The sequence below is a fragment of the Nicotiana sylvestris genome, chromosome 9 (assembly GCF_000393655.2).
Source record: "Nicotiana sylvestris chromosome 9, ASM39365v2, whole genome shotgun sequence".
Classification (NCBI taxonomy): Eukaryota; Viridiplantae; Streptophyta; class Magnoliopsida; order Solanales; family Solanaceae; genus Nicotiana; species Nicotiana sylvestris.
The window spans coordinates 46,372,319-46,387,694 of record NC_091065.1 but is presented as its reverse complement, the minus strand read 5'-3'; the positions used below and the strand labels follow the sequence as shown (position 1 = coordinate 46,387,694).

The window sequence follows — 15,376 nt, the reverse complement described above, 5'->3', positions numbered from 1 at the left end:
TCGGCGCACAAAGGGTAAGAGGCCCAAGGGAGCTATTAGGCTGAGAGTGGGGTTTTGAAACATAGGAACTTTGACTTGAAAATCTGTAGAGTTAGTGAAGATTCTAGAGAAAAGGAAGATTGACATAGCTTGTGTACAAGAGACTAGGTGGGCAAGAGATAAGGCGCGGGATGTGGGAAGTTTCAAACTTTAGCATTCAGGGAGGGTCCCTCGGTGAACTAGTGGTGGAGGTTAGGAGGGTAAATAATAGGCTGATGACTATTAAGCTAGTTGTTAGAGCATTTGCTTGGATTCCAAGAAGGCTTGGATGAGGAAGTCAAGGGGCATTTCTGGGGGGATTTGGATGAGATGGGGCGTGGTATCCCACATACCGAGAAGCTTTTCATAGGAGGAGATTTCAATGGTCACATTGTAGCGACGTCTGCGGGGCATGATGATGTGCATGAGTGCTTTGGTTTTGGAGATAGAAATTGAGGAGGAACGTCTTTGCTGGACTTTGCTAGAGCGTTTGATTTGGTGATAGCAAACTCGAGTTTTCCGAAGAAGAAGGAGTACTTGGTCGCCTTCCAGAGTTTGGTGGTTGAGACTCAGATTGATTATTTACTATGCAGGAAGTCTGATAGATGTCTTTGCACGGATTGCAAGGTCATCCCGAGTGATAACCTCTTGACCCTTCATAGGATCCTAGTCATGGACCTTGGGATCACGAGGAAAAGGAGGAATATGGCGATGTATAGCAAACATAGGATCAAGTGGGAAGTCTTGATGGAAGTTAAAGCGCAACAGGTGGGGGTCAAGCTAGTGACTATGGGGGCTTGGAGGAGTAGTGGGGACACAAGCGCTGTGTGGACCACGACTGCGCACTGCATTAGGGAAGCTGCGAGAGAGGTATTAGGGGTCTCAAAAGGTTACTCCGGTGGTCATAAGGAAGACTGGTAGTGGAATGGTGCGCTGCAAGGAAAAGTGAAAACCATGAAAGTCAAGTATCTGAATCTAGTGGAAAGTGTAAATGAGGAGGAGAAGAAGGCAAATAGGGAGAATTATAAATTGGCTAAGAAAGAGGCAAAGCTGGCAGTTACGGCAGCCAAGACTGCAACTATTAGTTGTTTGTATAAGGAACTCGAGGGCCGAGGTGCGGATAAGAGGTTGTTCAAGTTAGCCAAGGCACGAGAAAGAAAGGCGCGTGACTTGGACCAAGTGAAGTACATCAAGGACGAAGAAGGTAGAGTTTTGTTAGATGAGGGGCTTATCCGTCGGAGATGGCAGACCGACTTTCATAGTCTCTTGAATGAGGAGAGGGATAGGAGCTTTGTATTGGGTTATTTGGAACTCTCTAGGAGACGTTGTGACTTTGGGTATTGTAGGCGGATTAGACTTGATGAAGTTGAGAGAGCTATGCGTAAGATGAGCAGGGGCAAAACATCTGAGCCGGATGAAATCTCGATTGAGTTTTGGAAGAGTGCGGGCAAGGCAGGCTTGGAGTGGCTCACTATGTTATTTAATGTCTTTTTTATAACGAATAGGATGCATGATGAGTGGGAATGGAGCCTGATGGTTCCTATATACAAGAACAAGGGTGATATCCAAAATTGCAATAACTATCGGGGTATCAAGCTGCTTAGCCATACTATGAAAGTTTGGGAGAGAGTGATAGAGCTAAGGGTGAGGAGGAGTGTGTCTATTTCAGAGAACCAGTTTGGGTTTATGCAGGGGCGTTCAACAACAAAATCCATCCACCTTGATGGGATATTAATGGAGCAATACAGGGTGAGAAAGAAGGACTTGTATATGACATTCATCGACTTAGAAAAGGCGTGCGATAAAGTTTCGAGAAAGATTTTGTGGAGATATTTGGATGCTAGAGGTGTACCTATTGCCTACGTTAGGTTGATTAAGGACATATATGATAGAGTAAAGACCCGAGTGAGGATGGTGGGTGGGGAATCAGACCATTTTCCGGTTATGATAGGGTTGCATCAGAGGTCGGCACTCAGCCCTTTTTTGTTTGCTCTGACGATGGACATACTGATGCGCCACATCCAAGGGGAGGACCGTGATGTATGCTATTTGTAGATGATATTGTGTTAACTGACGAGACACGAGATGTTGTGAATGCGCAATTAGAGGTAAGGAGGTAGACCCTAGAATCTAAAGGTTTCAAATTGAGCAGGACCAAGACAAAATACTTGGAGGGTAAGTTCAGCAGCGATACTCGAGGAAGGGAAAGGGAGGTGAGGCTGGACTTGCAGGTCATCCCTAGGAGAGGTAATTTTAAGTACCTTAGGTCTATTATTCAGGAGGATGAGGAGATTGATGAAGATGTGTCACATCGTATTGGGGCGGGATGGAAGAAATGGAGACTCACTTCCGGTGTTTTGTGTGATAAGAAGGTGCCACCGAAACTTAAAGGTAAATTCTACAGAGTCGTGGTCAGACCAACGATGTTGTATGGGGCTAAGTGTTGGCTAGTCAGGCTTGGTTATATTCAAAAGATGAAGGTAGTAGAGATGAAGATGTTGAGATGGATGTGCGGGCTCACAAGTTTAGATATGATCATATATGAGGTTATTTGCGATAAGGTGTGTGTGGACCCTATTGAGGACAGGATGTGGGAAGCGCGACTTAGGCAGTTTGGTCATGTGAGGAGGAGGAGAACATACGCCTCAGTGAAGAGGTGCGAGTCATTTACATTGGAGGGCCTATAAAGAGGTAGAGGTAGGCCAAAGAAGAGGTGGGGAGAGGTGATTAGGAAAGAGATGACGCAGCTTCAGCTGACAGATGACATGACCCTTGATAGGAAGGTATGGAGGTTGAGGATTAGAGTAGGTAGTCTAGAGTGTTTATAACAGTAGTATTGGCATACAGTCTAGCTTTCTGTTGGTAGTAGGTTTTTATGACTAATTGATATTTTTTTTCACTGTTGCTCACCTTACTATCTTGTTATTTTTATTCTACTTTTATATGGCTTTTTGGTACTGCCCCTTCGTGTCTATTGTCACACCTCCTTTTTCCTACCCCGGAAAGGTATAAGGGAGTTTTTTTTCCAACTTAAAGTGACAATCAAAATGGGATCATTTTATTAAAAGATTCAGAGTCGCCACTTGGGATAATTTTATGGTGTCCCAAGTCACCGATTCAAATCCCAAATCGAGGAAACGATTGACTCTGTTTTACAGTCTACGAACATAGAGATCCGGGTAAGGAATTCTGTTAACCCGAGAGAAGGCGTTAGGCATTCTCGGATTCCGTGGTTCTAGCACGGTCGCTCAACTGTTATAATTGGCCCATTATCTGATTTTAATACATGTTTTAACCTATGGTACAATTTTAACTTTATATCCGCTTTTATTCAATTACTAGTTTTTAGGGAAAGATTCAACGTCATATAAAACACGTCTTGAATCACGTCACATAAATGTACCCGCGGTCTACGACACATTTCATCTAACGTTGTTGAGATTTGGATTTGGGTCACATAAATGCACACCCGAGTTTTAGAATTAAGTTTCTTATCCACGTCAGGGGAACCGTACCCATAGCTACGACAAATTATTTAATTAACGCGTCTACAACAAGGTACGATGTTCATAAGCAGTTTATAAAGGATGGACTATTAATGGGACCTAACAGAAAAACTTTCCATTTTGTTAATTAATCTTCACCAAACCGAATCTCATGAGCCCAAAATATAATGGCACTTTTAGTTAGTGCTAAAATACAATGGCTTGTATCCTGCAATCACATAATGACAGAGTTATTTATTTTCATTCTAAAAATTACTATATGGGCCCATAAGAAATTAAATCTCATCGCAAAATTATATTCCAAATATTTCCCTACCTAACATGTACGGATTCAAAAACAAAGTAAAATAACGAAATCAACCAAACCAACCTTTCATTAATTCATTAATCACTCTCACTATTCCGATATACTAAATTAATAACGAAATGACAAAAGACCAAACCCATTCATTATAATATGGACAAAATTTCTCACAGTGAACCATGGAAACACAAGAGATGAGCAAGTATAATTTAAAATAATCATTTAGCATGCTAGTTCAGAATAAACAATGATAGGCATACATCCAAAAGTTTAGCATGAGATTTAATAATAATATTATATCCCAACAACTCAAGACCAGTTCATTTTTCATGTTCCAAATTGAAAAAGGCAGCGATTCAAACATAGCAAATCCTTATACAAATTCAGGTTTCCCTTGAAGCTTTAAAAAGAACATACATGGATTTCCAAGCAGAGACCAAATGAAGATGCCAAATTCTGAAACGAAACCGTGAACTACGAACGGAACTAATGAACGGACGATCTCGTCGGACTCGAACTTGAACCGACGACCGACCTGGACCTCAACCTCAGTTTCCCATTTACCTATTCTTTTTTTCTAGCTACTGTGCGTGTGTTTGTGATCTTTTGAGAAGAAGAGAAGGCTGATTTCCTTTTTTTCTAATGAGAGAATGAGAGCTTTCAAAAATGGGGGTTGCCGCTAGCTTCTAAAATTTGAAGAGGAAGCTCCCTCAAGTTCTGTCTAAATAGGCAGCATAAAATGCACTTCCTATTCACAAATGCCCCTTCCCATTTTATTAATCTCCAGTCAAAACCTTTCTAGTGCACTCCTAACCTCACCATTATAGAAACTTCCTAATTAGTTAGGTAAATAACCCTTTTATGAATAGAGCTCGTGAGTTTTTATCTGTATCCTCAAAAATTGTGCTTGGAGAGGAAGCAAAATGTTCAAACCGTGTGGTCCCCACTGTGCAATAATGTGTCCATGAATAGAATTGTACTGTCTGTGATAAGTTTGTTGGAGGAATTATCTAGAAGGGTGACATGGGAAAAGGTGATTGGAAGTTGAGAAAAAAAATGAAATATAAAAGATGAAAATAAAGAAAGAAATATAAAAAACGAAAGCGAGACCACTTCCGTTTTTTTTCTTTTCTTGATTTTACCTTTGCTTTTCCAGTTCTTTGGTGTCATTCTTATCGTTTTTCTTCTTTATTTTTTGTTGTTGTTTTTTTTTCTTGTATTCTAAATATGATTTAAAATATTAGTTTTAGCTAAAAAAATAATAGGGAATAGTTCAAAAGGAAAACAACATAGTTATATTAAAGAAATTTAAATACTACTCAATATATACTAAAACCTACAACTTTAGAACTAAACTAAGTACATATATTTTCGAAAATTTCCTTCTTATATATATATTGGAATATAAAATGTCAACACTATTTTTGCATTATTTTTTTTAATTTTATGAAAAATAAGAAAAACTAAAAGTTACTAGTCAAAATAACAATTTGCTAACATAAAGGAAAATATTTTTTGTAATTTTCATTGTAAAGATAAACTAAAGCAATAAGTCAAAAATAATCAAAATAGCGATACTAGACTTAGACTAAATATTTAAATTCTAAAATATGTAAAATCTTGGGGAGGGTCAAAAATCACACGTCTACAGCTGTCCCTCTTTGACTGGAAACATGAAGAGTTTTTAGACAAAGAACGACGAGATAGATTTTTTGACCCGAACCTTATTTAGAGAGACCAAAAACTAAGAGAAATGAAGAGAATGTGATCAAGCCCTGGTATCTGAGTTGCCTACATATCCTTGGCAATAAAGGAATCCTTTGTTACCTTAAACTGTTTTCCCTTGAAACCTGAACTGTCTTCCTTTGGCCATTGTTGCCTTCCCTCTGTTCTCCAGGTGGGCTCCTGATTGCCGAACTGAATTGCTTCTTCCCTTTGTTCACAAGGCGGACTCCTGATTACCAACATTTAAACTGCTTCCCTTCGTTCTCCAGGCGGGATCCTGATTACCAACACTTAAACTACTTCTTCCCTTCTTCTTCAGGCGGACTCCTGATTACCAACACTTGAATTGTACTTCTTCCCTTCGTTCTCCAGGCAGGCTCCTGATTACTAAAACTTGAAATGTATTTCTTCCTTTCGTTCTCCAGGCGGGATCCTGATTACTGAAACTTGAAATGTATTCCCTTGCTCTCCAGGTGGACGCCTAACTGCTGAAACTTGAATTGTATTCCCTTGAAACTACTTTTCTTTGACGTGTCCTCCCCTGTTTCTCCAGGCGGGTGCCTGATTGCTTGGGGTATGAACTGTTTTCTATTCTTTGAAACTAGTGCTGTCCTTCCCTGCTCTTCAGATGAGCACCTGACTTCTACAAAATAGACAAAACAAAAAAGAATTCTGCCCCGGTTTGGTAGCCGGGCATATCCGTGAGTGTTAATTGAATCATGCTACCAAATATCTATAAGAATTTGAAAGCTAGATCCCATTATCTAGGAGGGTCCTGAAAACTTCTAGTTAAACTACAGTTTTAAATCTGAATTATATCTTCTAAAGGTGTGACTTCCGCTAAATCTTGTTATCTAACAGAGTCTTAAAACTATACCCCATTATCCAGAAGGGTCCTGAGTGTCAAAAATTAAGTATTATCTTAAGAGTGACAATTTTTATGGCTGAATTATACTGCCCTACAACAGAGCTTACACTAAATCTTGTTATCTAATGGAAGTCTTAAAGCTAAGTCCCATTATCCAGGAGGGTCATGACAACTCCTAATTGAATCCTATCTTAAACATGCAAACTTTGAAGCCAACTTATATTCCTTTGGGGTACATTTATGCTAGATTATGCTACTCATGATTGTTTTGAATTTTAAACTTGGTCCCATTTTCCAAGAGGGTCCTGAGAGTTTACGGTGAAACCTGTCTGGTGCTTGCCTTTCCTTACGGAGGGTTTTCCCGAAACAAACGAGATTTTTGCCTCTGTTTCAAATCAAAGAAAATCTTGTCAGTTTAAAATGTGGTGGTTAGTTGTGGCATTCTTGCTGAAGGTGGTTTTTCCTTTGCCATGCTTTGCTTTGACTGGCTGCCTTGAACTGGTCGAAAATTGTTTGACCTTCTGATTGATCCTTAACCAAAGGACCCTGGATGACCCGAGTGCTCTACACCCCAACCGTTGTTTTTCATTTATGACCTTTCTATATTAAACTCTGCATCTTCCGCGACATTACTGAACCATTCCACCGATTTAACTTTTGCTTACACTCTATGTCTCACTTTTCATCACACTATCTCTGACATGTCCTAGCCGCATTTTGCTTTGTGCAATTTTGAAACTGATAGTAAACTTTGAAATTCCTTCTTATTTTTTAATTCTCTTGCTTAAACCGGAGTGTTGCCCCTGATATGAATCCTCTTTACTTGCTTGACTTGGAATCTCTCGAAGAATGATCGGGAGGTCTTTCTTTGGACAGCAATGTGGGATCTTGGATATGTTTGGAAAGAAAAGGGTATCAAAAAGGCTTAAAATAGCTTAGATGAGTTCAAAATTACAACTTTTTGAATTTGATTTCTTACCACAATCACAACTTCTGCCCAAGTTTCTTGCTTGGGGATTTTTTTTAATATGATATGACCGAGCCGTGAGGCTGCCTACGTATCCTTAACAGGAATCAGGTCAAACGTAGTTCACACCTGAATTTCTTTGTTTTCTTGTATTTTCTCTTTTCGCTTCTTTTCTTTTCTCTTTTTTTTCCTCCTTTTCTCTTCTTTCTTTTCTCTCTTTTTCATTATTGATTCCAAAAGAGGGGTATGAAATAAAATAATAAGGCTCAAAAGGGGAAACAAAGGGTAGTGTGTTTAGATAACTGAACAAATTGCCTTTGTCATTCCAATCTTCGAAACAATGCCAAGTACAAAGAATCAACAATTGAACCAAAGAAATCATACATAATATCTCTTGACTGCATCAGAATTGATAACCATGTCTACACATTTGCCTTCGATATCTATTAGATACAAAGCACCATTGGACAACACTTTTGTTATAATGAACGGCCCTTGCCAATTTGGGGCGAACTTGCCCTTCGCTTCGGCCTGGTGTGGAAGGATGCGCTTTAATACTTACTGACCCACTTCAAACTTTCGGGAACACACCTTTTTGTTGTACGCTCTCGCCATTCTCTTTTGATATAACTGGTCATGACACACTGCTGCCCATCTTTTTTCATCAATTAAACTCAACTACTCCAAACGGGTTTTGACCCACTCATCATCATCAATCTCAGCCTCAGCGACAATCCGAAGGGACGGGATTTCAACTTCCACAGGTATCACTACTTCAGTGCCATATACCAACAAATAAGAAGTTGCGCCTACTGAAGTACGGACAGTGGTGCGATAACACAACAACACAAATGGTAATTTTTCATGCCATTGCCTGGAACCTTCTATCATTTTCCGATGTATCTTCTTTATGTTTTTGTTGGCTACCTCGACTACTCCATTCGTCTTGGGACGATATGGGGTGGAATTGTGATTTGCAGTCTTAAACTGCTGACATACCATTTTCATCAAATTACTGTTAAGATTAGCACCATTATCCGTGATGATCACATTTGGGATTCCAAATCGATAGATCATATTTGAGTGAAAAAAATCAACCACTACTTTCTTGGTTACAGACTTGAAAGTTTTAGCCTCAACCCACTTAGTGAAACAATCAATGGCTACCGGAATGAACCTGTGCCCGTTGGATACTGTTGGCTCAATTGGTCCAATGACATCCATGCCCCAAGCAACGAAGGGCCATGCTGCTGACATTCTGTGCAATTCTGATGGTGGAGAATGAATCAAATCTCCGTGTATCTGGCACTGATGACATTTGCGCACAAAACTAATACAATCTCGCTCCATGGTGAGCCAATAATAACCTGCCTGGAGAATTTTCTTCGCCAACACATATCCGCTCGTATGTGGTCCGCAAACTCCCAAATGTGCTTCGGACATGATAGTCGTAGCTTGTCTAGCATCTATGCATCTTAACAATCCAAGGTCTAGTGTTCTTTTATACAAAACTCCTCCACAGAAGAAAAATCCACTTGCCAACCGTCGAATTGTTCTCTTTTGATCCCCCATGGCTTGCACCGGATATACCCCCATTCTGATGTACTCCCTGATATCATGGAACCATGGTTCACCATCAAGTTCTTCTTCCACCATGTTACAGTAAGCATGCTGATCTCGGACTTGAATATGTAGAGGATCGACATAAGCTTTGTCCAGATGGTTCAACATTGATGCCAAGGTAGCCAAAGCATCGGCCACCTCATTATGGATCCTTGGAATATGCCTGAACTATGTTGATCAGAACCGTTGACAAAGATCATGCAAACATTGTCGGTATGGTATGAGCTTTAAATCCCGTGTTTCCCATTCTCCTTGAATCTGGTGCACCAGAAGATCTGAGTCTCCCAAGACCAAGACTTCCTGGACATCCATGTCTGCAGCTAGCCTTAAACCCAAAATGCATGCCTCGTACTCAGCCATATTGTCGGTACAATAGAAATAAAGCTAAGCCGTAACAGGATAGTGATGCCCCTTTTCAGAAATAAGCACAACCCCTATTCCAACTCTTTTCATGTTAGCATCCCCATCAAAGAAAAGTTTCCAACTTGGTTTTTCAGTCTGCTCCAGTTCGTCGATATGCATCACTTCTTCATCGGGAAAATAAGTTCTCAACGGCTCGTATTCTTCATCGACCGGGTTTTCGGCCAAATGATCGGCCAATGCTTGGGCTTTCATCACGGTCCGAGTCACATAGACGATGTCAAAATCTGTAAGCAAAATCTGCCACTTCTCAAGTCTCCCTGTGGGCATAGACTTTGAAAGATATACTTCAACGGATCCAAGCAAGAAATGAGGAAAGTAGTGTAGGATGACAAATAATGTTTCAATTTTTGTGCTACCCAAGTTAGGGCGCAACATGTTCTCTCAAGGCGAGTGTACTTAGCCTCATAAGATGTGAACTTCGTGCTGAGATAGTAGATGGCTTGTTCCTTCCTTCTAGTAATGTGATGCTGACCCAATACACAACCAAATGAATTTTTCAGGACTGTTAAGTAAAGAATCAAGGGCCTCCCTGGTTCCGGTGGAACCAACACAGGTGGGTTTGACAAGTACCCTTTTATCTTGTCAAATGCTTCTTGACACTCATCAGTCCATTTGACCGCAACATCCTTTTTCAGCAACTTGAAAATTGGCTCACAAGTTGTCGTGAGCTAAGCAATAAACCTGCTGATGTAGTTTAACCTCCCTAACAGACTCATTACCTTAGTTTCGTTCCTTAGAGGTGGCAATTCTTGGATAGCTTTGATCTTTGATGGTTCCAACTCAATGCCTCGACGGCTAACTATGAATCCCAACAGCTTTCTGGATGGAACGCCAAATGCGCACTTGGCGAGATTAAGCTTAAGGTTGTACCTGCGAAGTCTCTAGAAAAATTTCCTCAAATCTCTGACGTGGTCGACCTGCTGCTTTGAATTTATGATTACATCATCTACGTATACCTCAATATCCTTGTATATCATATCATGGAACACAGTAATCATTGACCTCATGTAAGTTGCCCCAACGTTTTTCAAACCAAATGGCATGACTCGGTAGCAATAAGTTCCCCATGGCGTGATGAATGCCGTCTTTTCTGCATCTTCTTCATCCATTAAAATCTGATGATACCCTGCATAGCAATCCACAAAAGATCGAATTTCACGCTTGGCGCAATTATCGATCAAAATGTGGATATTAGGTAGTGGGAAATTATCCTTTGGACTTGCTTTGTTGAGATTGCGGTAATCAACACATACTCTTATCTTGCCGTCCTTTTTTGGTACTGACACAACATTAGCTAACCAAATGGGATATCGTGTGATCCAAATGACCTTTGCGTCCAACTTCTTGGTGATTTCTTCCTTAATCTTCACACTCATATCAGTTTTGAACCTTCTCAATTTTTGCTTGATGGGAGGGAATGCCGGGTCAGTGGGTAATTTGTCGACCACCAAATCAGTGCTCAAACCTGGCATGTCGTCATATGACCATGCAAAAATATCTTTGTATTCAATCGGTGCTTTGATTATCTCTTCCCTGATGTTTGGTTCAAGGTGGACGCTTATTTTAGTCTCTCTGATATTATCTGCGTCCCCTAAATTGATGGCTTCTGTATCATTCAGGTTGGGTTTGGGTCTTCCTTCAAAGTAATTTAATTCCTTACTAATCTCTTCAAAAGCCTCATCCTCATCATATTCTGATTCGTCATCACACTCTACTTCTTGAATTTCAAAATCAGATTGATGTTTAAGACTGGGTTGATGATTCCTCATGCATACCATGTCATTAGAACTAGCGTAAAAAGAACTGTACAGAAAAGAAAAAAAAACAAAAAGGAAAACCTTCAGGAATGATGAAGAAATGGAGATTACATTTCATTGAATGATAAAAGATAACAAGGTTTGCACACTCAAACAAACTGAAAGATAACAATCTGGATTACAACCCTGGAATAACCCAGACAAACTGAAGGAAAATCAAAATAAACTACCAAAACTCCTTCCGAGTGGGGAGAGGAGTAGCCTTCCAATTGTTAAGCTTTGTTTTTGGCCCGACAAATTGCACTTCTGCATTGCTAGAACCTTCTACAATTTCCACCATGTTTACATCGTCGAATAACTTCTCAAATTTTTCAATTAATTCCTTGTCAGGATCAATCACAGAACTGGGAATTGTTGTTACTAGGCGACTTCTGGTACCGGGCTTGACAAATGATCTGGAGAGACGCGAGACCGGCTTAGGAAGGACACATGCCCTCTGTTTCAATTTTCTAGCTCTTTTTATGTCTGCGGCTATGGGCTTGAATCCCATACCAAATGTTCCCAAGTTTTTAGGGAGGGACACTGGCTGTATGATGCCCTGCAGAGATGACCCCAAACCCTTGCCTGGTACGAAACCATTCTTTAACATTTCAAAGGCCACCATGACTGATGCGGCAGTTATCTTGGGATTTGGAATGTATTTCCCCTCTGGAATATTCTCGACCAACATCGCGTCAAAAACCTGGTAGACCCACGACCCCTTGTCATCTTCCACTTCAATGAACGGTACAACTGCATTGCTATGATCGCACAAATTATCTTCGCATGCACAACTATTTCCTATCTATCCTATTCAAATTTGACCATCTGGTGTAGTGTAGACGGGACTACTTTAGCGGCGTAAATCCAGGGTCATCGTAACAGCAGATTGTAGGAAACATCTATATCAAACACCTGGAACTCTATCGTGAACTCAACTGGTCCTATCGTCAGCTCTAGCACTATATCACCAACTAAATCTTTGCCTCTGCCATCCAATCCCCGCACGTAGATACTATTCTTATGAATCCTCTCATCTTCTACTTTCAACTTTTTCAGAGTGGAGAGAGGGAAAATGTTCGCACTGGAACCATTGTCGACCAATACCCGGTAACCACAGAGTCCTCACATTTCACTATAAGGTAAAGGGATCTATTATGCTAAGTACCCTCTACAGGCAATTCATCATCGGAAAAAGTGACTCTGTTCACTTCAAAGATCTTGTTGGCTATCTTTTCCAGATGGTTCACTGAGATCTTATCAGGAACGTGAGCCTCATTCAGGATTTTCATTAAGGCTCGTCGGTTCTCATCTGAGTGGATTAACAATGACAACAGTGAAATCTGAGCAGGCGTCTTTTTCAATTATTCCACGATAGAATAGTCTTGCATCTTCATCTTTCTCAAAAATTCCCCTGCCTCTTCTTCAGTTACGGCTTTCTTCACTAGCACTGAGTTATCTTTGGAGTTCTTAGCTATTCTTAACTCTTCGGGGGCAAAGCATCTCCCCGAACGAGTCAATCCCTGGGTTTCATAGACTTTTTCTTTAACTTCTTTTCCTTTGTATGTCACTGTCACCCGTTCATAATTCCACGGAATAGCCCTGCTGTTGACTATCGGTACCTAGGTTACCGGCTTGATAATGACATGATCTATGCGGGCGCCTTCCACAATTATGACAGGTTTGTTCGCCACTCCTGGCACAACCACTTTCGACCTTTCTTGTGTTTCTACCACATGACTTGAAGACCCCTTCTTAACTACCATAGATGGTTCACTGTTCCTCTCGCTCGACTTGAGCACTGATCTTTCACTTGTTGATTGTTCAATTGGCTTGACCTCACTGGACCGAATCATCATGACGGTCTGTGAAGGCTTCCTAGGCTCCCTTCCCTTATGCATTATTTCAATCATATTTGTCTCTTGGTGGGTTGGCATCAGATTCCGGTTGATATTGGGCGCCTCTGGAGCTTGAACTTCAATTCTATTAGTATCAATGAGCTCCTGGATAGCACTTTTTAGGTGCCAGCACTTCTCCGTGTCATGACCTGGAGTACCAGAACAATATTCGCAGCTTACAGAATAATCCAGATTTTTTGGGGGAGGATTTGGCAGTTTCGACTTAATCGGACTTAGCATATATAATTGTCTTAGCCTGTGGAATAAACTGGTATATGACTCTCCCAATGGAGTAAAGGTTTTCTTTTTCTTCAACCTCACACTCTTAAATGCTTAGTTGGGCCGGAAACCTGGTCCAAGAGGGTTTCGGTAGGCTCGTGGGAATGGGTAAGTATTTTGTGGAATGGGCGCACGCCATTGTGCATGGGTGGGGGGTTGGTTGTATGTTTGGGCGTGGTGGACAGAAAAATGATGGTCTGGTGGTAGGTAGTAGTGTTGTGGTGGATTATATGGGGTATGGGGGTAAGTTTGGTGGTAGGGTTGAGGCTGACTATAGTGGTGAGATGAGCCCCTGGGTCCGAACCAAGCTCCTGAATCAATCGTCGCCACATCCTCTCTCTTTTTCTTTCCGATTATTCCTTCGGTGCCGCCCTGAATGGCCTGAGTGGTTGCCTTAATAGCAAAATAGCTCATGATCTTGTTCGACTTGAGCCCTTCTTCTACCATACCGCCCATCTTTACTACTTCATTGAAGGACTTGCCTATAGCTGATACCAGATGGCCATAATAAGTAGGTTCTAAGGCCTGCATAAAATAATCTACCATTTTGCTTTCTTTCGTTGGAGGGTCAACCCTTGCTGCCTGTTCTCTCCACAGAAAGCCATACTCCCTGAAGCTTTCATTGTGCCTTTTTTCAATCTTTGTCAAAGACAGACGATCTGGGACAATCTCAAGATTATACTGGAAGTGACAAGCGAATGCTTGGGCTAGATCATCCCATGTGTACCATCTTCTGTGATCTTGCCGGGTATGCCATTCCAACACTAAACCACTCATACTTTGACTGAAATATTCCATTAGCAATTCATCTTTCCCTCCAGCTCCCCTCATTTTGCTACAAGACCCTCTCAAGTGCGCTACTGGATCACCGTGCCCATCGTACAAATCAAATTTGGGCATCTTAAACCCTGTCGGTAATTGCACATCTGGAAACAGACACAGGTCTTTGTAAGCCACACTTACTTGACCTCCCAACCCCTACATGTCTCTGAATGACTGTTTTAAGCTTTTAACTTTCCTGAACATCTCCTCCTGTTCAGTATTTTTGGACGGTTTCTCAGCTTCCACAAGAAGATCGAAACGAGGAGTGTAAGAATAGGGTTCTGGGGCTTTGAAAGTGGGCTCCGGGGGGTAATACTGGTTATCATCAGCTTGGAACAAAGGCTTGTTGGAGGATCTTTGGAGTGTAGCGGGAAGGGGCGCAACGAAGACAAGAGTGGCTGGTAGAGAAGGGTATGGAACTGGTTTGGGTGGTGGAGTTGGTGGTGTTTGAGAAGTTGTGCTCTGGTAGTGTTGGTAAATGGGAAAACTCGGGGACGAATCGGTGGCAAGATGATCCTGAGACTAAGCCAGGAGCGGGATAAAGGCAGGGTTGGCGGGGTAAGCTGGTGGTGGTTGCCTTTTTGCCCAGGCCTGGTACATTTCGGCCATCTGCTGCTTCAACTTATATGTCTCTTCTTTCATCGAATTAACATCCAACTCTTCCACCTCTCTTGAAGGATCGATGACCCTCGCATCAAGTTCTTGGTTAGACATGATCAATTTGCCTTTGGACCTAGTGTTGTATGGATGGGTTGCCAGAATGATCAACAAACTAACAACCTGTCTTAGTTTTGAAGCATCAACAACAAACTCGTTAGTGATTAGAGCTTAACAGATTGGTAACCGCATATTTGTGGAATGCAATGCACCTAAGTAATTAATCATTTCTATCATGTATTTGCCCGATTGCTTGTGTTATCCCGGCTTTTCCTTATTTCCATTTGCAACTTCCCTTTTTCTCTTTTTTTTTTCATTCTTGCCTTTCTTTGCTTGACTTCTCTTTGTTTCTATTCTCTCATTTCCCTCTCTTATTTTGCCATCGTTTCTTTCTCACGGTTTCTTATTTTCTTTCTCTTTTCTTTTGGTTATGGTCAAATCCTATGGAGATTGCCTACGTATCATGACCCTGCATGAATCAGACCGAGCG

At 41.2% G+C, this 15,376-nt stretch overlaps 1 protein-coding gene across 1 annotated transcript; it reads left to right on the top strand.

Annotated features, from left to right (window-relative positions):
- The first annotated feature begins 348 nt into the window (after positions 1–348).
- Positions 349–939, top strand: LOC138877528 (uncharacterized). The gene is made up of 2 exons (XM_070157142.1): positions 349–454; positions 524–939. Exons 1-2 carry the CDS (start codon positions 349–351, stop codon positions 937–939), a joined length of 522 nt encoding a protein of 173 aa, XP_070013243.1.
- The last annotated feature ends 14,437 nt before the right edge of the window (positions 940–15,376 follow it).